General features: G+C 32.7%; 4 protein-coding genes and 2 long non-coding RNA genes across 6 annotated transcripts; all 6 read right to left on the bottom strand.

Moving 5' to 3' along the window:
- Positions 1–1,423: 1,423 nt before the first annotated feature.
- LOC126681578 (protein ALP1-like) lies at positions 1,424–2,819 on the bottom strand. Its single transcript, XM_056105866.1, has 4 exons — positions 2,458–2,819; positions 2,286–2,385; positions 1,967–2,201; positions 1,424–1,893 (listed from the first exon to the last, which is right to left on the bottom strand). The coding sequence occupies exons 1-4, from the start codon at positions 2,817–2,819 to the stop codon at positions 1,424–1,426; spliced, it is 1,167 nt and encodes a 388-aa protein (XP_055961841.1).
- A 147-nt stretch (positions 2,820–2,966) lies between these two features.
- LOC126683061 (uncharacterized) lies at positions 2,967–3,985 on the bottom strand. Its single transcript, XM_050378890.1, has 2 exons — positions 3,609–3,985; positions 2,967–3,520 (listed from the first exon to the last, which is right to left on the bottom strand). Exons 1-2 carry the CDS (start codon positions 3,933–3,935, stop codon positions 2,969–2,971), a joined length of 879 nt encoding a protein of 292 aa, XP_050234847.1. The 5' UTR covers positions 3,936–3,985; the 3' UTR covers positions 2,967–2,968.
- A 6,184-nt stretch (positions 3,986–10,169) lies between these two features.
- On the bottom strand, positions 10,170–10,887 carry LOC126682985 (uncharacterized). Its single transcript, XR_007641571.1, has 2 exons — positions 10,576–10,887; positions 10,170–10,376 (listed from the first exon to the last, which is right to left on the bottom strand). It is a non-coding gene; the product is annotated as an uncharacterized LOC126682985 (long non-coding RNA).
- Positions 10,888–12,891: 2,004 nt separating this feature from the next.
- On the bottom strand, positions 12,892–15,622 carry LOC126682636 (uncharacterized). The gene is made up of 4 exons (XR_007641477.2): positions 15,478–15,622; positions 15,152–15,388; positions 14,347–14,430; positions 12,892–13,114 (listed from the first exon to the last, which is right to left on the bottom strand). It is a non-coding gene; the product is annotated as an uncharacterized LOC126682636 (long non-coding RNA).
- A 1,453-nt stretch (positions 15,623–17,075) lies between these two features.
- LOC126681577 (uncharacterized) lies at positions 17,076–18,826 on the bottom strand. The gene is made up of 6 exons (XM_050377124.1): positions 18,585–18,826; positions 18,363–18,507; positions 17,987–18,280; positions 17,804–17,911; positions 17,247–17,543; positions 17,076–17,126 (listed from the first exon to the last, which is right to left on the bottom strand). The coding sequence occupies exons 1-6, from the start codon at positions 18,824–18,826 to the stop codon at positions 17,076–17,078; spliced, it is 1,137 nt and encodes a 378-aa protein (XP_050233081.1).
- A 155-nt stretch (positions 18,827–18,981) lies between these two features.
- LOC126681576 (uncharacterized) lies at positions 18,982–24,336 on the bottom strand. The gene is made up of 6 exons (XM_050377122.1): positions 24,140–24,336; positions 23,132–23,226; positions 20,336–22,598; positions 19,945–20,262; positions 19,762–19,861; positions 18,982–19,686 (listed from the first exon to the last, which is right to left on the bottom strand). The coding sequence occupies exons 3-6, from the start codon at positions 22,594–22,596 to the stop codon at positions 18,982–18,984; spliced, it is 3,384 nt and encodes a 1,127-aa protein (XP_050233079.1). The 5' UTR covers positions 22,597–22,598; positions 23,132–23,226; positions 24,140–24,336.
- Positions 24,337–25,499: the final 1,163 nt, after the last annotated feature.

Genomic DNA, 25,499 nt, shown 5'->3' with positions numbered 1-25,499 from the left:
CATCAGCTATTTAATAAATGTTTCATACATTTCTTTTTAAAAGCGAAAAAAATTATAGTGTTTTTCAGGCTTGCTACGGGTTTCGGAGCAACCACTCCCATTCCCTAGCGCCGGTCTCGACTCGAGATTTTTGGGTCGTGACAATCCCGAGCCGAATCGGAGCTTTCTAGCGAGAATCAAAATATCCAATTTTCGACAAGTTAGAGTAGCATGTCGCGCCCGAGATGCCTTTAGCATCATGGGCGTGATACACACATGTCGAGCGCTATCCTATCCATCACGGGCGAGAGTCATGGCCAGACTAAAACCCCTTAGGATTTTGACTTTCATCACGGGCGCTACACGCTCATCTCGGGCGCGATGAATGTGACCGTTGGGGGTCCAACGGTTCTTTCTGAGCACCCCTACCAAAGGTTGACACTTGGTTTGCATCCATTGGAATAATCCTTGATGTTTGAATATCGCGAGCGCGATGCAGAGTATCACGGGCGCGACGGGGCTTTTCTCAACACATTTTTGTATTTTGATCTAGAAGATTCATGGGAGGTTGTTAGGGTTATAAATATCCTTTGTCTACCACATTTATTTGGTTAGACACTTTATCAACAATCAAAGATTACAAGCATTAAATTTCTCATTTCTAATATTGTGCATCAATTTACATGGATTGCTTTCCTTTCTTTTTATTGATTATCAATTGTTTGATTAATCATTAAGTGTTTGTAGGTTTGTGATTAGCCTTAAAAAATCACTTTGTGAGTTTGAGATTAGCTCTATAAAATCTCTTTGTATTAGTTAGTATTTAGCTTTAAAACACATTTATAGTAAATTATATAAATCTCAATCTTTTATTGAGCAGGGAGTAGGATCGACTTGTAATCCGAAACTCTATGTCCTTGTTTAGTTACAGAAAAGAATTTCTATTTTCCTTTTCTAGTTTCCTTTTCATTTTCTTAGTTTTTTAGGCTTTTTGTTTTCTGAATAGAAAACTGAAAACTGCAAATCGTGTTTGTTTTGTCTAATTTTTGTATTATTTTCATTTTCTGTTTTCAAAAATTGATTTATTATTTTAAAAAATTAATTTATTATTACAAAATATTATCATGAAATATAAATTAATTAAAAGATATTTTATATAGATATAAACAAATTATTTAACTGTACTTAAAGTTTAAAAATATATAATGATCTTTATAATAGTAATTGTCATTAGATAGAACTAAAATTAATGAACAATCTTAAAAATGTACCACATAAAAAAATTTGCAGAAAAGTAAAATAGTAAACCTACAAAGATTAAAATAAAACAAATAGTGAAAATATATCTTAGATCATCTAAACCTATAAAACCAGTTCCATAAGAAGGATCACCCTCATTCATAGTCCACTGATATGTGAATTATAAATATCTTCTACCTCTTTTTTATCTCCGATGATTATTGTAATCATTCCATAGTTGATCCGCTATATTATCTCTAATCGCACTCATTTGACTTTGTTGAGACATATCTATATGAACGCCTTCTTGTACCACTCTCAGATTATCTTCTTCATAAACTTCTAATCCTTCTCTACCATATAATGTAAAAAGTTTGTCTGCTCTGTCTTCTTTTCTAATAAAATTGTGTAAAGTGCAGCATGCTATGGGGATCAACTTTTGACGACGTAAAGGATAACTTGGTATTGATTTCAGAATAGGAAATCTTGCCTTCAATACTCCAAAAGCCCTTTCTATGATATTGCGAAGCGATGAATGCCTATAATTAAAAAGTTCATACTTTTTTCGGATTCTTCCATGTCCACGAAAATCATTCAAGTGGTATTTTTCACCACGATATGGAGCTAAAAATCCAGGAATATTAGGATAACCGGCATCTACGACATAATAATTATCTGAAAATAAATAAGATTATATGTAATATATATCAAATTAATGATTAAAAAAATTACTAGTTGAATAATTTACCGTTAGTAGGAAACGGAAATCCATTTGTTTGTCTTGTTAATGCATCAATAAATACACGCGAATCATTTGCAGTACCTTCCCATCCGGCATATACAAAAGTAAACATCATATCATGAGAACATACTGCCATGATATTCTGAGTGACAAGTGTGGCTTTTCTTCCACGAAAAGTTTTTTGCTTAGAAGCTGGAGCCCAAGCTGCTATATGGCTGCCATCAATAGCACCAATGCATTTCTGTCAAAAGTTCGGAATCAATTCTCAATTCAAAAGGTAGAATAAATTATAAGTATCATATGGTTGAGCAATTTTATAACACACCTGGAAATAGGAAAACCATTTTGGATTACTTTCGATCTCGGGTTGTATATCTCCTCTATTCATTGGTTTAATCAAATCAACTCCTAGAGTAGCCAATGCTCTTAACACCATTTTAAACCACTCATGCACCGTGGCAGTAGAATGTTGAAATCGTTCAGCTACAATTCTTTACCTTGTACCATGACAAAGAATTGATAAACCCATTGCAACACCTTCTTCTACACTTACATCTTTAGCATCATGCAACAAATTCATCATCTTTAATCTATTACATAAATTTTTAAATACATGGGGTTTCATACGAAAACCTTCATAACATCTAGTTGGATTTCCGACTAAAACCTCAAGTATATATTCTTTTCCACTGAGCATAGAAGTCCTACAAGGAATTTTATCGATAAAATAACGTTTATTAGCCATCAGATATCTTACCATAAGTAAGTCCCCCATACTATCGTCACTACTATCATCATCACCACTTGAATCAGAGCTTGTTGAATTCAATAAAGAATCATTTGTCATATATTCCGTCATTTTACCTACATAATAGTAATAAAATTAATAAAAACATAAAAAAAGATAAAATCAAATTATTATAAGTATTTTAAATATGAATCCTTAAAGTCTGAACAATAAATAACTGGAAGCATAAAAAATAAGTCAACATAAAATTTTAAAAAAAATTATTCTAAATTATTTAACCATGCTTTTTTCCTATCATTTGACATTTTTATAAACATCTTTCTCCAATCCACATCCTTGAGTTTCTCGAGTGCTTTGATATATGCACCATCTGACACATTTTCCATTGTTTCTAATATATCCATGCATGCTTCAATAGAATAGTTGTCCATCGATATATTTGTTGTGTTGTTGCATAGTGCTTTATATCTTTCAGCTTTGGCTAAATCTCTTTCTTTTCTAGCATCTAAAGAAGATGCCCACATCTCCAAACATGAATCTATTTTCTCAAACTTTGACTCTTTCTTAACACGAACACAATCAGGAAGAAAATCATCTGCAGCGCGTTTTCCTTTAGATTTTTCACCATCTTGGACATGAACACCTTTATTAAGAAACTCTTCTTCATTTAGACGTTCATCATCTGAAGTAGGAGGCAGTTGTGTAGAAGCATGATGTAAATGTCCAGTTGCTGTCGATTTATTAAAAATCTGACCAAGTATCTCATAATTTTTGCAACCATTTTTCTTAAACACTTTGAAGATCTTGTTCTTCTGAAAATCAAATATGTTACAAGTTAGTTAGTTATAATACGCATAATAATGATAAATTAAGCATTATTTTTTAATATTTAATCCATACCTGATTAAACATTTGCCAAACATCTTCTGCAGCAAAAACAACATTTGAACTTGAATCATAAGTAACACCAGTGTGATCTAGTAGCTCAGAAAAATGTCTATGCTTGATTCGAAGTCTATTATACTTTCCCTTGAGTCTCTCCATTTCATATCTTTCTCCAGTTACTAAAAATAATTCATCGTCTATTTCTTGCCAATCACTAGATTTAAACACAGGTGTGCCATTCGGGTCTTTCTTAACTTTTTCACAGAGAATTTCTAAAAATATATTTTCATTTTTTTCATGCCAATCTTTGGCATCTTCACTAGCAGTATGCTTTCCCCCCATCTAAAATTACATACAAACATCTTACACATAACTTTCAATACTAATCATAAAATTAAAACTAAAGTAAAGCAAGAAATTATGTAAAAAATATATATAATTATAGTAGTGCTTTATATCCAGAAAGAAGTATAATAGAAAAAGTTTAAATTTTATTTTTCATTTTAATAAAATTAAACAAAGTTATCGTATTTAATGAAAATAAGTATTAACATGATGGCCCCATCATATATATAACTTTGCTTTTGTGGCCATCAATACTGCAAAATTCTCCACGAGAAAGGTTTCCACCATGAAATCCTCTATTAACATATATATAACACAACAAAAGTAAGATGGGTTTGTCACTAGTTGAATCTCAAACCAATAAAATCACAGTTATTGTTCTAATTTACAGTTTGCAATATAAAAATACTACGATTAGCAACATAAAATGTAAGCAGCATATTTAATAATAAATCGCAATTACATACCTGTTATTGAAGCTTGTTTGTTAATATTCTATGGCTGAGAAATTTAATTGATAGAACTAATGCACTGTTGTAGAATTCAAAGCCTCTGCCGAAGCTAAGTTAATATATAATAATTTGTTTCTCTTGAATTCTTTTAGGTTTAAGTGTTTTAGTAGAACTAATATTTAAATGAACTTTATATGGGAAACCGTGTTTTTATTTTAGAAAACACGGTACTTTTTAACAAAGGAAATAATAGAAAACATCATAATGATGTTTTACAGTTACCAGTTATAATTTGGAAAATCATGAAAATTATTTTTTAATTTTCTAAATAGGAAAATATTGCAACCAAACAATAAGTTCTATTTTCTAGTTTTCCTAGAGTAATTTTCCGGAAAACACACCTTTTTTTCCACAACTAAACAAGGCCTATATCTCTTGTGTCAATCTCTATCTCTTAATCTCCTCTTAAATTTTAAAACATCTTATTTACTCCCGTCTAAAGTAGCATTTGGGATTTCACTGTTTCTGTTATTGATCTTAGTATAATTACGTAAAAAACTTGGATTATATGTATGAAAGAAACGAATAAATAATTTATATAGGAATTTGTCGACAAAGCAAATTGGTATTTCTTTAGACGAAAAGAGAGGACAAGAACCATAGCTTCACTTGAAAAGCTCAAACGCAACTTTATGATTTGAATATGTTGGAAGGTCGACAATGCTCGTTAGTTATTGGTATTCCTTTGCTTTTCTTTTATTATTATACAATCAATGACGAACTCATGAAAACAAAAACAACGAATAGCTGTAAAAATAACAATAGTAATAATGAGAAAAATAGTTAGAATAATTTTGAGAGACAGCCGTTAATTTTGTTCATTTTGTTCCACCTTTGAGACAATTGGTGAATGGCGGATAGAGAAATGATTTTAAGTTCTACTAGATTGGTGTTCCCAGCAAAATCAAAACTATTCAATAGGTAGTTATTAGTAGGTAAGGCTAATTTTATAAAAAAATGACGGTGTTTATATAAAATTTAATATTAATCACGACATTTAAATTTCAAATCTATCATTTCAGTATATATTTTTGTTGACTAAATTTTTTAGTACTCCCTCCGTTTGTAAAGATAGAAAAAGTAGCTATTTTTTTATCTAAAAAAAAAGCAGTGTTACTTAAATGTAAACTTATCAAAATACTCTTATGTCAATATTAACTCATTTATTGTTTCAATATATGACTTTATACTTATAAAATTTTATTGGACAATATTTATATAGTAGCTTTGGTTTTTGTAAATCATTCATTTATTATTAATTTACTTCAAAAATATAAAAGGATAATTTAAAAAAATTAACACAGATTAACTAATAATAACTAACTTTTTAATTCTTGTGGAAGTATTACTTTTTTTAAATTTATGGGACAGATAAATCATTAATAAAAAATCCAAATTATGAATATATACCACATATTATTAGCTTTCAGTTAGAGTATGTAAGATTAGTAAGTTTTAATTAGAAAAAATACACTAAATTTTATTTTTGTGATAAATTTAAAATAAAATAAAAGAATGTGCCTCTAAATGTCAACTTTTATATCATGAAAATTCGTATAAAGATCATGATTTGATAATTAAGCTTAAATCAATGAGCAAAATAATAGAGTCATCTATCAATCATTAAAAGAGTATAAAATTAGTGAAAATTACCAAATAAAAAATATTTTTAATAAATATATGTTTAGAATAAAAAAATTCATAATTAGTTTATTTTTTTTATAAATGATAACTAAAAAAAAAGAATAACTTGAATATCTCATATCTTAAGCACCCACCATCTGCATACCTTAAAAATTATATAGCATGAGATCAAAAATATTAATTTATTGGATTATATTTTTTAATTAATTTATAATGATAAATTATTATAATTTCAAATATTTTAAAATAAAATTCTAAATCAACTAAATTCTACACATTATTCCTAATAGCAAACTTTATCCTTTTTATTCTATCCTGTTTAGTGAGAAAAATTATTTGAGACAATCAGTGACCAACGGTTTGAAAACGAGTGATTAATTTTGTTCCTTTTGTTCCACCATATTTAATAAGAAAAATCGTATTAGAAAAAGAAATACTAAAAACAATTGTTGACCCGCGGTCATATTGAAAAAAAAAACTATTATTTTTGTTAATATTATGAAAATATATTCTTTTCAAATAATATATATATAGAGAGAGATTTTTTTAAATAAAGTCAAAAGAAAATTTCCTACGCTACATTATTTTTTATTTTATTTATAATTTTATATTGCTTTTTCTGTTCTTACTTTTTATATTTTTTTTACAAAAATACTTTTTTTTTTCGCAAAATACCTTTTTTCACTTTTTAATAATTTATCTCTTTTTTATAGATATTTTTGGGTGTTTTTTAATTTTTTTATCATGTTTTTAGTATAATATGGTGTATATATTGTGTTTTTAGTGTAAATATGGTGGTTTTATAGTAATAATAGTGTATTTATAGTGTATATTTATGTTGTTTGTGTAGTGTTTTTATAGATTATAAACAAAACACTGCAAATACATCATAAAAATATAAATACACCAGAAAAACACCAGAAATACATTATAAATACACCAGAAATACACCATAACGTAAATACACCATAAAAACTATAAATACACCATAAATCAATTTATTTTTACAAAATCATTAGCATCTAAATGAAAGAACAAATCTATGAACAAAATAAAGAAGAAATAATTATATGAACAATAGAAATAATTTATAAACATAAAAATAATAGATCTATAAAAATCTCTTTATAAAAAATCTAATTTATCACAAAAACCTAAAAAATTACAAAATATCTAAAAATGACATCAAGGATTCCATTGGAAGAAACACGTCGACGAGAAAATCATTGGAAGAATCACGACGATGAGAAATTCACAGAAAAACACGATAGTGAAAAAATACGACTAGAAATTTATCGGAAGACGTGCGATGACAAGATGTAAAAGAATAGAAGAGGAAGAAGTTTTTTGATTGGGAGTGAAGTGAAAAAAAAGAGAGAAATTTGATAGGAAGAGAGAAATAGGCGTGTTGGCTATGATAATCAAATGATCTAAAATGAGATAAAGCCCTAATATATAATAAGATAATTTTGATATTATATTTTAAATAAGGGTAGGGAGAGAAATTATATTGTAAATAAGAGTAGAAAGTGAGTTTTCAAAATCTAATGTTGTACGTAACTTCAAGTTAACATAGAGTAGTTATGTTCTTTTTTGTTTAGTGAAACAAAGATATAGAAGAACAATATAAGAAATAGAAAAACAATATGAATTTATTCTTAAAAAAGAAGAACAATATGAATCTAAAGTCGAGTGAATTAAAGAAAAGAGAAGGTCAACAAAAAAAGGTATTAATTAAAGGTCAAGAAAAGAAAAGCGAGCCATTTAAAGTAATTAAGGAATTTAAATGAAGAATTTGTTAAGTGAACTAATTTAAATTCTGACGAAAGAGCAAAGATGAAGAATCTTGTGGATGTTCGAACATCACTATAATTGGTTCTGTGTTGCTTGACATTTTGATTGAAGCAAAACTGAAGATTTTCACTTTATAATTTATTCAAAATCGATATATTCTGTGACCATAAAGTATTGACTAGTCCCTGCTTGTGGCTTTAAGTTGAAGATATAGAAAGTGGGGTTCAATTTCTCAAAATTGCATTAAACAACTATAAGTTCCCAAAGTGAACAAGAAATAAGCAATAAAATAACAGAATTAATTTATTTTAATTAATTCCGTATTTATGATATGTCCCTAATTAATATTTTTACCTTGTGATAGTGGTAGTGATAGTGGCTATGATTATTTTTAATTATATTAGTTTCACATTACGTGCTATGGCGCATAATGTGACTCGTTAATTTTTATAGTAAGTAATTCAATTATAGTTAATAGCAATTTATTTTATTTATAATATTAAATTAGTGTCAATAATATTTATTTAAATTTATTATATTAATTTAATTAAATTTATTATACTAAGCATAATTTATATATAATTAAATTAATTAGAATTTCTATTGGATTAGAAAATATTTTATAATTTGCTTTATTAGTTATATTAATAATTAGAATAGTAGTATGTATAGTATTATATTAATTAAATTTGTTACAATAATCCTATTGTGATTTAAAATAAATCAAGATGAAAGCAAACAAAATTTGAATCTTTTTAGGACTAATCTCAAACAAATTAAAAATGAACAAAGGGTCAACACGCCCCTTAAACTTGTGACACAGGATTATTTAATCCAATTTATATGTTTTTGAGCAATTAACCCCAAAACCTTTCATTTTTGGGTCAAATAACCCCACAATTGTATTTTTAAAACGCGTAAAACATAAATCGGAGGTGAGGGATGCAAAAAAATAATTAGATACTTCCCTAATTGTTGCGATATAATTATCCTAAATCCATTTTTTGAAATAAAAATATAAATTATGTGGTTATTTGACCTAAAAATGAAGAATTTTGGAGTTAGTTGCTCAAAAAAGTATAAATTGGGTTCGATGACTCCGTGTCATAAATTCAGGGGGTGCGTTGACCCTTTGTTCAATCAAAAATTATATACTGAAAAACAAATAGGACCAAAACGCTTACCTCAAGAGAGCATGAGAATATTTTTTATGTATTTGCGTTCAGTGAAAAAGAAAATTACTAGGTCGTGGGTTCGATTTTTCCCACAAGCGCTCCCCCCTTTCTAATTATAAAAAAAAAAAATAGAACTGAAAGACTAGCCGTAAATACTATTTAAGAAGTCTACAAAGTCTTGATTTAATTTTGAGCATCCTTAATCTCAGGTGCCTAATTATTCATCAGACGTGATTCCTCTAAAGCTGTCCACATCTTCCTTACCGGAACTCTCACCTGACTGTCTCTGGCTGTTTTATTATCAGTTGTTTTAGTTACAAATCTTCTATATATTATATAATTGAGAGGACCAACGGAGCCTTCTCATTGATTCTCATCAAATATAGCATTCTTATGAGTTTCTATTTATTTAAAACTACTTATTTTAATTAATTTTTAATTTAAAAGATAATTCATAAGAGCAAAATCTTTGTCTTATAATTCTCTAATTTTTTTTAAAGGTAAAACGAATTATAAACAGCTAACTACTATACATGTAATTACGTTTATTTTTTACCAAAAGTTTGGGATAAAAAAGAGTCAAAAGATAAAAGAGATAATATGTTAGTTATCTTTATCTTTATCAATTTTTTCATGAAATATTTTAGGAAATCATAATGACGGAACAAAAATCTGAGATGAGTCTCATTAACTTTCAATAATAATCATTCAACCCAATTTTAGGATGGTTGTGAATTTATTTAATGTCTTAATTTCTAAAATACTTACAGCTTAGGTAAGATAAAGTACTTGAATTGATACCAAGCCAAACAAGTTAATATATGTTGTAGAAAATTAATTTATCATTTTTAAAATGTTATTATTAACATAGAGTTCTCGCGAATTATCATTGTGTACAAACTCGATCAATTATTATTAGGGGTGAGCACGGTTCGGTTCGGTTTGGTTCGGTTCGCAAATCTTCGGAACCAAACCAAGCCACCCCTATAAAATAAAAACCAAATTTTAATAATACGGTCTACGGTTTGTTCGGTTCGGTTAACCGAAATATCGGTTTTTTACGGTTTGGTTCGGTTGGTTAACCGAATTCAAAAAACATAAAACGATTACCAGAGATCTAAATATAAAAATTAAATAATTTTGATTAATTACATTAACTGAATGTAGTATAATTAACATTTTTCTTAACAAATCTAAAACTAAAATGCAAAATATTACAATTTTTCTCAACAAATCTAAATCGAAAATGTAAAATATTGTTGTTTTTCTCTCTAGCTCCTTTACTCATAGATCTACTGAAAAAATTGATAGTCCTGCAAAAGTTGAAAACAATAATTCAATTAAATTAGACATTGAAATGAAAAATAGCAAACAAATGTTGAAAAATCTAAAGAGTTAAACAGATTTTTTCAAGATTTAACCAAAGATCTCAAACAAGAAATCATAAAATAAAAGATAGATCCACGAAAAAGAAATCAATTTTAATGCATGTGATTTTTGAATGAAACAAACCTTATAAAATAAGCTTTTGATGGACGGCATCTTGTATAAAAACGCCAAATAAGTTTTTTTCAACGACAACTCGAACTCCGGCGACCGGAAAGCCGAAGAATACCACCTCTGATAGAACACATAATCATTAAAATGGAGGTTTTTGACATAAAATCTATTAATCTATGCAGAAAATAGGTGGAGAAGGAAAATATTTGGGTGGAAAAGAATTGATGGAGGAGAAGGAAAGTGTTTGGGTTAGAAAGAAGAGGTGGAGAAGATATGACGGCTGGAAAATAGATAAATTAGGGTTAGAATTTTAAAGATAGGTTTTATAGTAAGTGTCATTTGGTCTCTCTTTTCTCAGACCCCATATATAAAACGACGTAGGTTTAGGTTTCTCGGTTTTCGGTTCGGTTCGGTTAACCGAGCCCTAAATCCAAACCAGAACCGAAAACCGATATTTGTAAAAATTCTAGACCAAACCACTCCGTATTAACCATTTTAACCACTCCATAATTTTTTTCGGTTCGGTTCGGTGCGGTTTATCGGTTCGGTTCGGTTTTTGCTCACCCCTAATTGTTATGATTGATTTATATAAAAACCAAATATAATAATTTTTTAAAAGATTTTAATTTAATTAATTTTTATATTTTAATATATGTAAAACTGTATTTAGTATTTTGTATCAAAAATTATCTCATAATGTTTTCTTATTATTATGTAAATAACATAATAATATTATTTACAACATCACAATTTTAAACTATGTCACATATAATGTTTTTTAATTTATATAAAATAAATTGAATGTGACAATTCATAATAATTAAGCAATCTTACTACATTCATCCCACACAATTGATTGAGAGGACCAAATGAGCATTCTCATTAGTTTTCAATTAATATAAAATACTAATTATTATTTTTAAATTACTATTATTCAATAGTTTTTATTAGAGCATTTTTTTTGTCAAAGATTACAGCTTTTTTTTTTTGTCAAATTCCCATCTTATTTAAACTACTCATTTTAATTTAATTATTTAATTGTGAATTTTTATCATGACTTTGATTCTTTTTTTCTTTATGAATTCATGACTTCCACTTTTAGTTTATCTCTTATGAAAATTTAGTTAATCATCAATTTTAATTTTGCCTAAATTTAAAATTATTTTTAGAAGTTAAACTTTTTTTAATTTAAATCCACTTCCTCAATCGAAAAGAAAGACCAACACAAGATATTATTTTATAATTTATAAGATATTATAAGTCATTATTTATATAGATTAATTTTAAAAATATTATTATTAATTAGATTCCGTGCAAATGCACGGGTTTACGACTAGCTTCATTAATATAATTCTCTTTTGACATATCAAGATTAAAAAATCTTACATTTTTCTTCCATGTTTGATAAATCTCCATATGTTAAACACAAATCTTTACGTATACATCGATTAAACCTAAAAAAACTTTAAATTAAAATAAATATCATGTAATTAGGGAAACAGGGAGGAATTGAAAGATTGAGTGACTTGAAGATATTTTTTTTGTCAAAGACGTATTCCCAATTGATGACGGAGAGTAAAAAGTGTTTTGGTAGGCTTTTTTAAAGAACCATATATTGTTAACCGCCATGGAAGAACCAAGACTGTGCATATTTGTTAGCATCATATTCTTTGTCATGTAATGGCTTTGCTTTTTGTACAAATTGAAACATGAATCAACCAATCTGATTTTTAATAGAAATTTGAATGTATTGTCTCCGTTATTTTCTTTTATCTCCGTGCACTATAAAGTAGGTCAGTATTGTAATTATATAAAAAATAGTTTAAGTTAACTAATATTTAGATAGAATAATTATTGTTTAATAATAATTAAAATAGCATTAAAGTATTTAATTAATTATAATTAAAATATCACTAAGGACATTTGCGTAAAAGTAAAAGTGTTTGATTGGGCTTCTCCAAGTCAAGGCTTATTTTTCCCATCACCGAACTCTCTCAAGCTTTAAGCATTCGGTAATTCTGATTGGGCTTCTTGTCCACACACACGCAGGTCCATCACTGATTATTGTACTTTCATTGGTTTTGCTTTGGTTTCTTGGAAATAAAAAAACCAGCTAATATTTTCTTGATCTTCTTCCGAAGCTGAATACAGGGCATTGGATTCAATCACTTGTGAGACTCAATGGTTTCTCTATCTTCTTAGTGATCTTAGGATTCACTCTCTTGATCTAGTCAATGTCTTCTGTTGTCACGACCCAAATTTATGAGTCGCGACCGGCGCTAGGGAATGGGAGTGGTAGCTCCGAAACCCGTAGCAAGCCTAAAATCCTGTGTAAATTTTTCGCAAATCAAAACATATTTTATATATTAAAATACATGTGACCCCATTTACAAATAATATCAGAGTTAAAACGCGTTATACAAAATTCTAGTTAAAATATCTAGACTACTGCAGACTGCTAGAATGAAAACCTTCTTTTTCTTCTTGTACAAATGACTTCCGAGAATTAAAACTTTGGAAGCTTGACTCTTCAAATCATATCATACTATCCCTGAAAAATGGGAGTAGCAACGGGGTCAGTATAAAACTGAGTGAGTTCACCAAATTACACGCAATAACACATAAAGGGTTAAAATCCATTGAAAATCCATTCTATATATCAAAAATAATCTTTTGACATCATATTGCGTATCTTCTTTACTTTCCTTCATAATTCTTTGTTTATTTCATAAACTTATAGTTTATAAGTATTTGTCGTCCTTGATTTCTTATTATGATATTGATATTTTTCTTTCTCGTTTTGTTGCATTAGTTTTCGACCGAATCTTAAATCTAAGTTTATATTATCATGATTCTAAGTCGAACTAAATCATTGGCAAGTCTCTTGTGACTTGATCCTTATGGTTGGGTCCCGAGATAGTTCAACCGAGTTACCCATAACCATATGGTACGGTTCCAAGATAATTCAACCGAGTTACTTGTACCATTTCTCAATCCCAAACGATCGATAGGAGTCCCGAGATAATTCAACCGAGTTACTCCTTAGACACGGGTCCCGAGATAGTTCAACCGAGTTTAACCTCGTGTCTGTACCCGGACTCTGCACCCTGCAGGTCTTTTAAACTTAACTATTGATTCATATAATTCATGTAGTCATTTAATAGGAAAATTTGTTCCGTATTGCTTCACGATCTTGTTTCGTACAATTTCTCGATGTATACTTACTTTTTATTTCGTATGAGTCCCAAGGACTATTATCGAGAATGGATGAGATACAGATCCCGGGATAATTCTACCAAGTTCAACCTTGTATCTCAGTTCTTATTATTGGGGGTACCATAGTACAATTCCCATTTCACGTTTACTAGTTGATTTTGCATTTTTCATTCTGTTATATTGATCCTTTATGGACCATGGCATGCACATTACAATCTACAAGCATACATCTATAACACACGCACGCATGGGTATTTATTATGTTTGATAGTACATATCGGAATGTACTATATTTCCTTATTCATATTTGATTCGATACTTATAATTTATTCGATGTTCGATTTCATATTGTATAGCTTTACCCTTCCCCGGTATTTAAATAAGTATATTCTCTTTATTTATTTATGTTATTATAAAAATAACATAACACGATAAACAGGTATTTCAAAACATATATACGTAGTACATTTGCAAACATACATTTCAAATATATAAACATTCATATAGCCTTTCGTATGAAAATACGCGGTTTTATGAATATTGACGAGTAATTTAAAGTTTACTCACCACTTGCTATCCAAATTCTTCAAATAAGCTTGACGACATCTCGATCCATTTGCCTCAAATCTTGTCGATAATCGCTCGTCCGATCTACGCAGATATAATAATAGCAAGAATTAATAAAATTCTAGCTATTATTAACATAACCAAAATTATGTTTCTAGCCAACTTCGGCTATCGAAACTGCTTACTTAAAATAGTCCGACCCCTAAAAAAAATTGACATTCTTAAAGTTTCGAACGTCTCCTACGACTTTCGTTTAGGTCTCGGACCATGAAACGCACCCGAAGGTGTCGAAAACAAGCTTGGAAATTAATACCTCAAGCTGTCCAGAATAACAGTTCAGACCGCACACAAAAATGTTCTGCCACAGATGACCATTTTAGAGTCCGATTCAGAAAAAGTGCAAACCTAGAAAATTATAGTTAACATCCTAAAGTTTCCGTATCAACAAACGGAACTTGATTTGGAGTTATAAAACTCGAGCTATGGTTCACACAAGATGGCTGTTCTGCAAGAACAGATTCTACAAAACGTCCAACTAGTTTCCGTTGAACTAATACCCGTTAACACTACTAAACGAAAGCCAATCCGGGGAATGAGAGGGGCTGGACAGAGCCTACCCAGGGCTTAAGGTCAACAATACACAAACACAATCCTCAAACTCACCATCAATTCATTCAACAATTCAATCAACAACTAATCCTATACACAATTCAATCATCAAGCATCACTAATCATCACAAAACTCTACTCATTTCTCATTTAATTTCATCAATTCAAACTCATCCAACTTCAGAAAATCCCTTACCTTAAAGATACTCCATGGCCGAAGCTTCCAAGCTTCAATTCATCATCAACAATCCTCCATTAAAGCTCAATTTCACCTCGCATCAATCAATTAAACCAAACCCCAATTACACATCATAAACTCTAATCTTTATTATCATCAATCCATGAAAACTAACCATGAAACCTAAAATTGATTTTCTTACCTTGAAAACCTTAGCTCCATCATCATTTGCATCCAATTCAAGCTTATAAACACCTAACAACATCAATTAAACACTAACTTCATTAAACCTAAAAATTCCGAAATTCACAGCTTAAATATCAACCATATTTTGATTTTCTTACCTCAAATTGAAACCATAAATCTGTAGATAATCGTTTCCTCGTTCCGTGGCCGCAAGAATCGCTAAATTTCGTTGAGAAACGAAGAAGTTGTGATCATTTGAATTTTGGAGAAAATTGGAGAAGAAGGGCTACGGGTTTCATCCTTTCTTGCTGCAAATTTTGGCTTGAAATGAATGAATATTCATTCATAAATGATGATAATAAGTGAGGTAAAAGTCCATTTAGGTCCTTGAAGTTGCCACCTCCTTAACCTTCATTTTCTAATTTTTCTTTTGTCCGATTTAGTCCACTATTCCTTTAATCATTCGATTCTCGATGAGTTCCGTATTATTTATTTTCCAAATAAATAATATTAGTATCATATCTTATAATATCACCCTCCAATAATTTATTTTGGCAATTTTGGCCAAAAACGCTCAAATTTCCATTTTGAGCTAACTTGCACTTTTTCTCACTTTTTCGTCCAATTTTCATTTTGATGACTATCAATAACAACTTTACCGATATTATTTTCTTATCTTGAGAAAATAGAGTAAAACACAACTTCCTCCGGAAGTTTGTGGTTAAAAGTCCACTTTAGTCCTTAAAGTGGCTAATTTGCACTTTAACCCTTATTCTTAACTAATCGTCAAACTTTCTTCTAAAACGATTTCGTATACTTACGAAACTTGACGATCATTTATTAATAATATTTCACGAACCTTGACGTGAATATTATTAACTCTGGCTTTCCAACTTATTTTATTTTATTCCCTTTTTGTCTCGATTAAATCCAATTTTCGCATAATAATTTTCCATTTAAATTATTATTCTACGATAATTCCAATAGACCCGTTTCGGTCTAAGTCTTTATTATCCAATCCTAATCTGATAGTCTCATTCTTAATCTCTACGATTATCACTACTAGAAAACAGGTGTTTAGCAACGGAAATATCCGTCGCTAAACACCTGAGATCCGTCGCTAACTACAATTAGCGACGGATTACCGACGGACTCCGTCCGTCGGTAAATTTTGGGTCGCTAATTGTAATAGCGACCCAAAACACTGTCTGTCGCCAACTTACCGACGGAATATTCCGTCGGTAAGTTGGAGGCAGAAGGTCGGTAAATTGGTCGGCCAGCCGACCAATTTTCCGACGGAATTACCGACGGAATTTCCGTCGCTAACGTGGCGACGGAAATTCCGTCGGTAATTCCGTCGCTGTTTCTTTCAATTGGCGACGGAAAATTCCGTCGCCAACTGCAAGAAACAGTCGTGTCATTTTTAATTAGCGACGGAAAATCCGTCGCTAAAGTTAAAACAGGTAGTCGCTAAATTACCTATTTTTGGCAAAATTTTATTTTTTTACGGCTTATTTTCATATTTTTTCTGTTATTCGTTAGACCTGTTAAATATACCATTCACATACATAAGAAACAATAAATATATATAACCAAATCCGTAATATATATATATATATATATATATATATATATATATATATATATATATATATATATATATATATATATATATAAACGTCAAAAAGCATACAAAAAACATTAATATTAAAGTATACGAACAAAAAACATAAATATGTCCAAGTGTATCACAAGCCTACTCTAAACTGGTGGTGTCATCAGCAGGAGGGGGTGGGGGTGGTGGGAACTGCGGGCGTAACTCGGGTGGGAGTGTAGTCATCAGCCGCGCAAGCTCAGTACGGATCCGCTCGTCGAAACCCGCCTCCACACTACGGATCCGCTGCTCGACCCGCTCTTCGAAACCCGCCTCCACAGTACGAATTCGCTGCTCGACCCGCTCCTCAACCTCCCTAGCAATACGCTGCTCTATGTCCTCAGTACTAACGTTCCCCTGCTGGGATGATCCGCCGCGGCGCAATCGGCTAGCGCTGCTCTGGCCGATGTAGGATGCTGAAGCCGATCCAATACCGTAGACTCGCTGCTTCTTGATTGCCTCGAGAGACAAAAACAGCTCGTTCTCGTCGATCGGCTCTGGAGTCGACGAACTCCCTTCTCCAGCTGCCTGAGACTGTGTTGCTGCAGCAAGCTCTGCCTGAAAACGGTCCTGAGATTTAAAAAATACAAATTTTTAAATTAGTTAAACCTACATTTCTAACTAAAATTGGGCAGCATTTTGTCTATAATTTGATCATCACCCATTTTTCAGGGACATCCTGCAAAAACTACAGACACTCTGTTCAACTATAAGTAACAGCAATCACAACACCCACAACAAACACGTAAACATCCTATAAACAACGTCTATATAATTAAAGTTATATATAAGTCATATTAAACAGTTACTTAAGGTTAAAATAAACTTACATTTTTATCCTTTGATCTCTTGTCAACAAAGACAGTCCGATCTGCTTTGGTCAGGTGCAACCGTACATGCAACTCAGCCAAAGTGGGCTCTCGACCAAGCTCCTCAGTCTATTATATGAAATGAACAAATTAATTAATAGATAAACAAAATAATTAACACGATTATTAATATTAAAAACATACCATAACTGTCTTATGCCTCGTAGCCGATCGCGATCCTGCGGTATGTCGAACAGGTCCGGTGCCAGCTCCGGACGGCTCACTCATCCGATTAGCTCGTGCTATATCGGACTTTTTCTTAGCCTCAGCAGTATCCCAGTCTCGCTTCCATGACGCCCAAGTATCAGCACTAACACTGCCCTCTTTTTTATCCGGCTTCATGTTGTGGAGAGTATCTTTATACCGATTGCCCGCATGTCGGTAGAAGACCCCTCTAATCAGATCCTCAGGGTAGGTCGGGTCCCAGCAAAAACCCTTCTGCAAACCATTAAAAAATAAATATAATTAGAAATCAAAAAGAAAGTTAAACATATATTTAAAATTTTAAATATTTAACAACCTTGAACTCCTCGAAGTAGAAGCCCTTATGCTCTGCTGTAATCTTCTTCCACGAGGAACCCTCAGCAAACCATCTAGATCGGAAAATGGGCAAGATCGCCCTAGATGCTGTCCCGCTGTCGTTCCTGCTATCCAGTAATTTTTCTCTGCACATTACAAAAAACACTTAGTTTTCACATTTTTTAAATTAAATTATTTTTTTAAAAAAAGTTGTCAATCATACCTTGCAGCATCTGGTGTAACTCTAACCCTCCCAGTCTCGTCCGTCGCTGGTGGCTGGCCCTGTGGTTGCGGCTGTCTCGCCGCTCTCCGCGGCGCAGGTCTAGCAGCTAGCACCTGCTGCTCAGCCCCGGGATCCGAGTCCTCAGGGGCATCCTGCTCTGGGTCGCCGCGTCCACGTCCGCGTCCCTGAACTGTATCCCTACCGCGGCCTCGGCCGGAAGAAGAACCACCTGAACCTCTCATATCTGCAAAAAAGATTACAAAAAAATATTCGACAAGAAAAAAATAAACACAACTATTATAAAAACCATAACACATAATTTATTAACAAAATAAAGTTACCACATCAACAAATGTAAATAAAAGTCAAAATTCTACATAAATGACACTTAAACGAATCATGCAATTTCTATATTATCTGCCGCTCCAATGTCTTCATCGTCTGATGAAGATGGTGGATAATCATCTTCCGTCTCCACTAATGGAGGGTTGGGTAATGCAGCCTCGTCCGCCTCGCCATTCGGATCAACTAAATTTGTCGGTTCTTTATTTGTTATGACATCGAGCAGATGATCTGCACTATCATCTTGGAAAGCTGGAACAGTTGTTGCAGGCATGTCTATCTCAGAGCGAGCTTTTATCTTGCATACTGCCCACCAGTCTTTTTTGTCTCGCCTTTTGCTAGGATAAGGTAAGTAATGTACTTGATCGGACTGTTCAGCTAAAATGAAGGGTTCATATTTGTTGTACCTCTTTCTGTGATTAACATCCACTATGTTATACCGAGGATGGGCTAACATACCAACTTTTTTCGTAGGATCAAACCAATTACATTTAAATAAGACCGTCCTTTTTATCGGTAGAGCTGGATACTCTAACTCGATAATGTCAGTCAACACTCCATAAAAGTCGCTTTCAGCCGGACCGTAGAGTGATCCTTTTACACAAACTCCGCTATTCATTGTAACCCGATCCTCCCCATATTCTTCAGTATTGAATTTAAACCCGTTCACACAATACCCCTTGAATGTTTTGACCGATCTAAGCGGTCCTTCTGCAAGACTTAGAATATAGGGATTGGTACAGACAGTTTGGTCTTTCACCTGTAGCACAATTATTTATACGGATCAACACGATAATATATACAACTACGACGATAAAACAACATAAATACTTACATATTGCTCGAACCAAAAGGCGAATTCACTCTCCAACTTGACTACAACTTCGGTCTGTGTGATTTCGGGGTTGATTTCATACAACTCGCCTTCAAAAACTCTATTTACAAGAATACGAGCGAATTAAGACAAATTGTATAAAATTCTTCAATATTGAACTTAAATGTGGATATGAAGACATACTCTCTGAAAGGTTCGATTTCAGTGCAATTCAGAAGGATATAGCTTCGGGCAGCATTATATTCAGCATCATCCAGATATCTGTTCCGAGAAGCACCTATAGGTCGCCCTTTCGGTTTGAAAATGGATAATCTGTCGACATCATCATCAACGTCCATTTCGCAAACTTCATTTCTTTGCATCCGACATGGTAGCATCGGATCACCATCCTTGAAATAGAAAGATGCAAATTTCGCTGTTTCCTCTAATAAATATCCGCTGCTGATGCTTCCTTCCACTCTGCCTTTATTCGAGACCTTATTTTTGAGTTTTCTCAGGTATCTGCATAATCAAATAATTAGTTCATGCATGTACCAACCACTCGATCGATGAAATAGAACTGTAGATGTAGTACCTTTCAAACGGATACATCCAACGATACTGAACAGGTCCTGCCATCATAGCTTCGTATGGAAGGTGTACCGGGAGATGTTCCATCGAATTAAAAAAACTCGGTGGAAAAATACGTTCCAACTTGCACAGTATCTTCGGGATATCAAGATCCAATCTCTCAAGATCTGCCTTTTTCAGCGATGTGGCAGTTAATTCTCTGAAGAAGATACTTAGCTCTGTTAAAGGTTCCCACACTTCGGGCGGAAGAAGCTCCCGGAGAGCAATTGGCAAAAGTCGTTGCATGAAGACATGACAGTCATGACTTTTCATGCCCATCATCTTCAAACTGTTTAAATCAACACACCTTGACAAGTTGGACACGTAACCGTCCGGAAACTTTAACTTTTGAATCCATTCGAGCAAAATCTTTTTTAAATCCCTGTCCAAAGCATACAAAGCCTTTGGATATCTACCGGTTTCCTGATCTTGTGCTAGACCGGGACGATCACAAATCTTATTCAGCTCTGCCCTAGATTTTGCCGTGTCTTTCGTCTTACCAGGTACATTGAGTACGGTATTAAAAACGTTGTCAAATACATTTTTCTCAATATGCATGACATCGAGATTATGCCGGATTACATTTGTCTTCCAATACGGTAAATCCCAAAAGATACTCTTTCGATTCCAACCACGGCCTTTAGATAGATCAGCATTCGTAGCCTTAGCATCTGTCTCATAAGCCCTCTTAAACCCCAGACCGTCAACCTCTGCTAATACTTCATCTCCAGTCCTCACACCTCCAAATTTGTGCTTTACTTGTTTGCCTTTTCGAAATTCAGTAACATTCCGACGAAAATGATGGCCCGTAGGTAAAAAATTTCTGTGGCAATCAAACCAGGACTGTTTACCACTATCGGGCAACGTGAATGCCTCGGTATTTTCCATACAATGCGGACATGCCAGTCTTCCTGATGTGCTCCACCCAGACAACATTGAATAAGCGGGAAAGTCATTAATTGTCCACATAAGCGCCGCCCTCATTTGAAAATTCTGCCTCTTTTGAACGTCATACGTCCGAATTCTAGATTCCCACAATTGATTCAACTCCGCTATTAACGGCTGCAGGAATATATCCATCTGGTCTTTTGGATTTCCAGGTCCCGGGACAAGTATTGTCAAAAACATAAACTCATCCTTCATGCACATGCCTGGAGGCAGATTATACGGCGTCACAATGACTGGCCAGGAAGAATATTGTGTTCCAAAACTACCAAATGGTTGAAACCCGTCAGTACATAAGCCTAGTCTGATATTTCTTGTTTCATCAGCAAAATCTGTATGCAACTCACTGAACCGTTTCCACGCCGGAGAGTCAGAAGGATGACACATCTTCTCGTCTTCCATTTCATGTTCAGCGTGCCATGTCATATGTTTAGCCGTGGCTTTGGAAGCGTACAACCTTTGCAGCCTCGGAGTTAAAGGGAAATAAAACATTTTTTTATAAGGAACGTTAGCCCTTCTTTTGGCCGAATTGCTTTTCGTAACAGGTTTCCACCGAGGAAATGTGCAAACTTTGCAGTGGGTTAAATCCTCGTCCGCCCCCCAGTAAATCATACAGTTGTGCAAACAGCACTCAATAACCTCAACCGGCAACCCGAGACCTTTCACCAGCTTCTTGATATTAGCAAAAAAATTCGGCATTTTGTTGTTCTCTGGAAGCAGTTCTTGTAATAAACGGCAGGTGTCGTCAATTAAAGATATCGACCCCTGATGTCGACACTTAATATCCAAAATTTCAACAGATGCGGACAGGGGTGAGTGTCTGCTATTTCCGGGCCATATTTCTTCTTCTGCCGCACTCATCATATCAAAAAACTTCTGAGCTTCTTCATTCGGGGTCTCTTCCTCAAAAACTTCAGGACCAGCAGCATCAATAACCATTCTCTGACCGGAGTTTAAATCTCCCCCTCCCTCATTATAGTAATCGTATTCATTAACCGGCTGCTGAACAACAGGAGGGACATTCACCTCACCGTGGTGAATCCAGACATAGTAATCTGGAACAAACCCAGACTGCAAGACATGTAGTTTCACAACTTCGACATCTCGAAAATTCGTATTTCTACATTTTGTCCTAGAACAGGGGCATTTTATCTCTTCTCCATTCATACACTCGGGATGTTGCACAGCAAAATTCACGAACTCTTCAAGATTAGGGAAAAAATCTGGCGGCAGGAAGCCTCTGTCATGCCTCGTATACATCCAGCTGCGGTCTGGATTCATTTCTGGAGGACGTACAATTAGGTACTGGTTCATAAGCTCAGTAGCAAAGTCAATGTAATTGACTGCTAAAAGGGTAGGGTCCCATCCCATTCGCAAAACTGGCGCCCCATAATTCGATCACGATATATGCATGAATACGGAAAAAATATTCGGCAGCCTTTCGGCGTCGTTCCCCAGGTGCATTACATAATATAGGGTGTGTAACGGTAATTATATATTCCGTAAGGAATAAGCGTTACACAGCCTATATTAAATAGCCACCCGGAGAACATACGCCAGAAAACTACCGAATATTTTTATACCATATCCATACATATATGTTTTTTCGTGATCAAATTACGCAGACTACAGCAGTTTTACGAACTGTACACACGTACAATCCCGTGTCGTTCAATCTCTTGAACACACGGGACGGGTTTCTACGGCTAGGTAAGATTTTATTCGGTGTGAATAAAATCTTTGTTAATTAAATTGCACAGTTATTCAATTTACTCTAACTAATTAAAATGAAATACAAAAATGCAGTAATACTTACTTGTTGAAGAGCAGAACCGCAAATGAGAAGAGAATGTGGATGGTAAAAACGGTGTGGGTGGACGACAATAGGAATAACCGTAATAAGGACAAAACCTACAATAATAGTTTCAAATAAGTCTGTTAGAGCACTACAAGTTAACATTAAATATCTCTTTGAGTACTACTAAATTTTTTTCTAATTATTAACGAAAATCCGGCAGCATTTCCCTTAAAAATGAGCATCACCCATTTTTCAGGGAAATCCTGCAAGCAAAATATTACATATTCAAAGATATTCAATACACCAATTCCATCAATTCATTATATCATTAAACCATCATGAATTATGTCAATTTTTACATAATTTTACAAGTATTAAATAATATTTTTACTACTATTCTATTCAACTAATTTTAAAGAACATCATTATAATCTAATTATATTATTATTTATTATAATAATAATATAATGCAATTTTAATTGTATAGATCAACTTAAACAAACTAATAGTATTCTCTACTAATTTCAAATTATCATAATTAACTATAAAAATCTAATTATAAATGACCCTAATTTTATTACTATTTTTAGAAAATTAATAAAAATTTACTAATTAATAATCTAATAAATTTAAATAAACTATTTTATTTTTTTAACTAAAATAAAATAAAACAAAATATCCTAACCTAATCCAATAATACTAACCTAATTAAAATAAACTTAAGGATTAATTAAAATAATCTATTAAATCAAAATAAATACTAACCTAATGTAATTCAATTAAATTAAAACCTAATCTAATTCAATTAAATTAAAACCTAATCTAATTCAATTAAATTAAAACCTAATAATCTGAAATTTTTATAATTTAATTCTAGAAATTAAATTAAAACCTAATCTAATTTAAACCTAATCTAATTAAAATCTAATTAAACTAACCTAACAATTCAATTAATTAAACAATATTAAACCCTAAAAATACCCTAAATTCAGTTAACCAATTCATTAATTAAAAAACAAAACTTACAAATGTGCGGTGGCCGGTGAGAGGAGGACGGCAGCGGTTTAGCTCCGGCAGTAGGGAAGAGGAGGAGCAGCGGAGGAGGGAGACCAGAGGAAGAAAGAGACTAGCGGAGGAGGGAGACCGGCGGCAGCAGATAGAAGAAGACACCGGCGGCAGCAGATGGAAGAAGACACCGGCGGCAGCAGAAGGAAGAAGACACCGGCGGCTGCGTTTTTTTTTCAATTAGGTTTCTGAAATGGAAGAAGACTGGCTGCTGCGTTTCATTTATCTTGTTTTTAGCGACGGACAGTAATTCCGTCGCTAAAATCAAGATAAATGAAACGCAGAGTTTCATTAAACTAATTAGCGACCGATTATCAGTTTCCGTCGCTATTTAGTTTAATGAAACTGTGTGTTTCATATAGTTGTGCAATTAGCGACGGAACTTTACTATCCGTCGCTAATTTTGGCAAACAAAAACGCGGCAATTCTTCCCTCCCTCACCCCGCCAAAATCAACGACGGATTACCGACGAAAATTCCGTCGGTAACCATTTTCTCTTAATTTTGGCGATTGATAACCAATCTGTCGCCAGATCAGTCGGTGATTAGCCAAATTAGCGACGGAAACTTGTTCCGTCGCTAATTTCCGTCGCCAATTCAGGTATTTCTAGTAGTGTATTCCCCGTGGCACTTCACGTAATACCACAAAAATTTAGGTTGTTACATCTGTGATAGCTAGTCTGCTATACAAATTGCTGAGAATTATGTCTTTCATGAAAGGACTAAACACATAGAGTTGGATTGTCATTTTATTAGACAACAACTTCAGGCAAGACTTATTCATCTTCTACCAGCGAGGACTCAAGCTTAATTAGCAGATTTTTTAACCAAGCCTTTGCCTGCCCCTGCCTTGTCCTTGTTATTATCCAAACTGGGCATTATCAACAATTATGCTCCAGTTTGAGGGGAGCTATCAAGATATATCTTGGATTCACTCCTCTACATGATGCTCATCGTGTTGCTCATACTGCTTCTCATGCAACTTGCATGTTTTCTGTTAACTTCTGTTACGATAGAATATGCTGACTCAGCTTATTCAATTTCAATAAATGTTGCTTTTCTCTCTAATTCTAATAGGCTACTAGTAGGGGTGTACAAAATTTACAAAACCCACCCAAACCAACCATGTGAAAACAACTCAAATCACTATATTCATTTTAATCATAAATCATTGGGTTCTTGAAATTTTATAACCCAACTAAAAGAATTTCTTGGTTTATTTGGATGTGTTTGGGTTATATATTATTTAAAGTGCATATGCATTTGTTGATTGATTCGCCAAGTTTTTTTAAAAATAATTTTTTTTAATATTTTTTTTTGGA

Source organism: Mercurialis annua, linkage group LG5 (assembly GCF_937616625.2).
Source record: "Mercurialis annua linkage group LG5, ddMerAnnu1.2, whole genome shotgun sequence".
NCBI lineage: Eukaryota > Viridiplantae > Streptophyta > Magnoliopsida > Malpighiales > Euphorbiaceae > Mercurialis > Mercurialis annua.
Note: the sequence above shows the minus strand (reverse complement) of the source record. Positions and strands in the feature narration are given on the sequence as shown.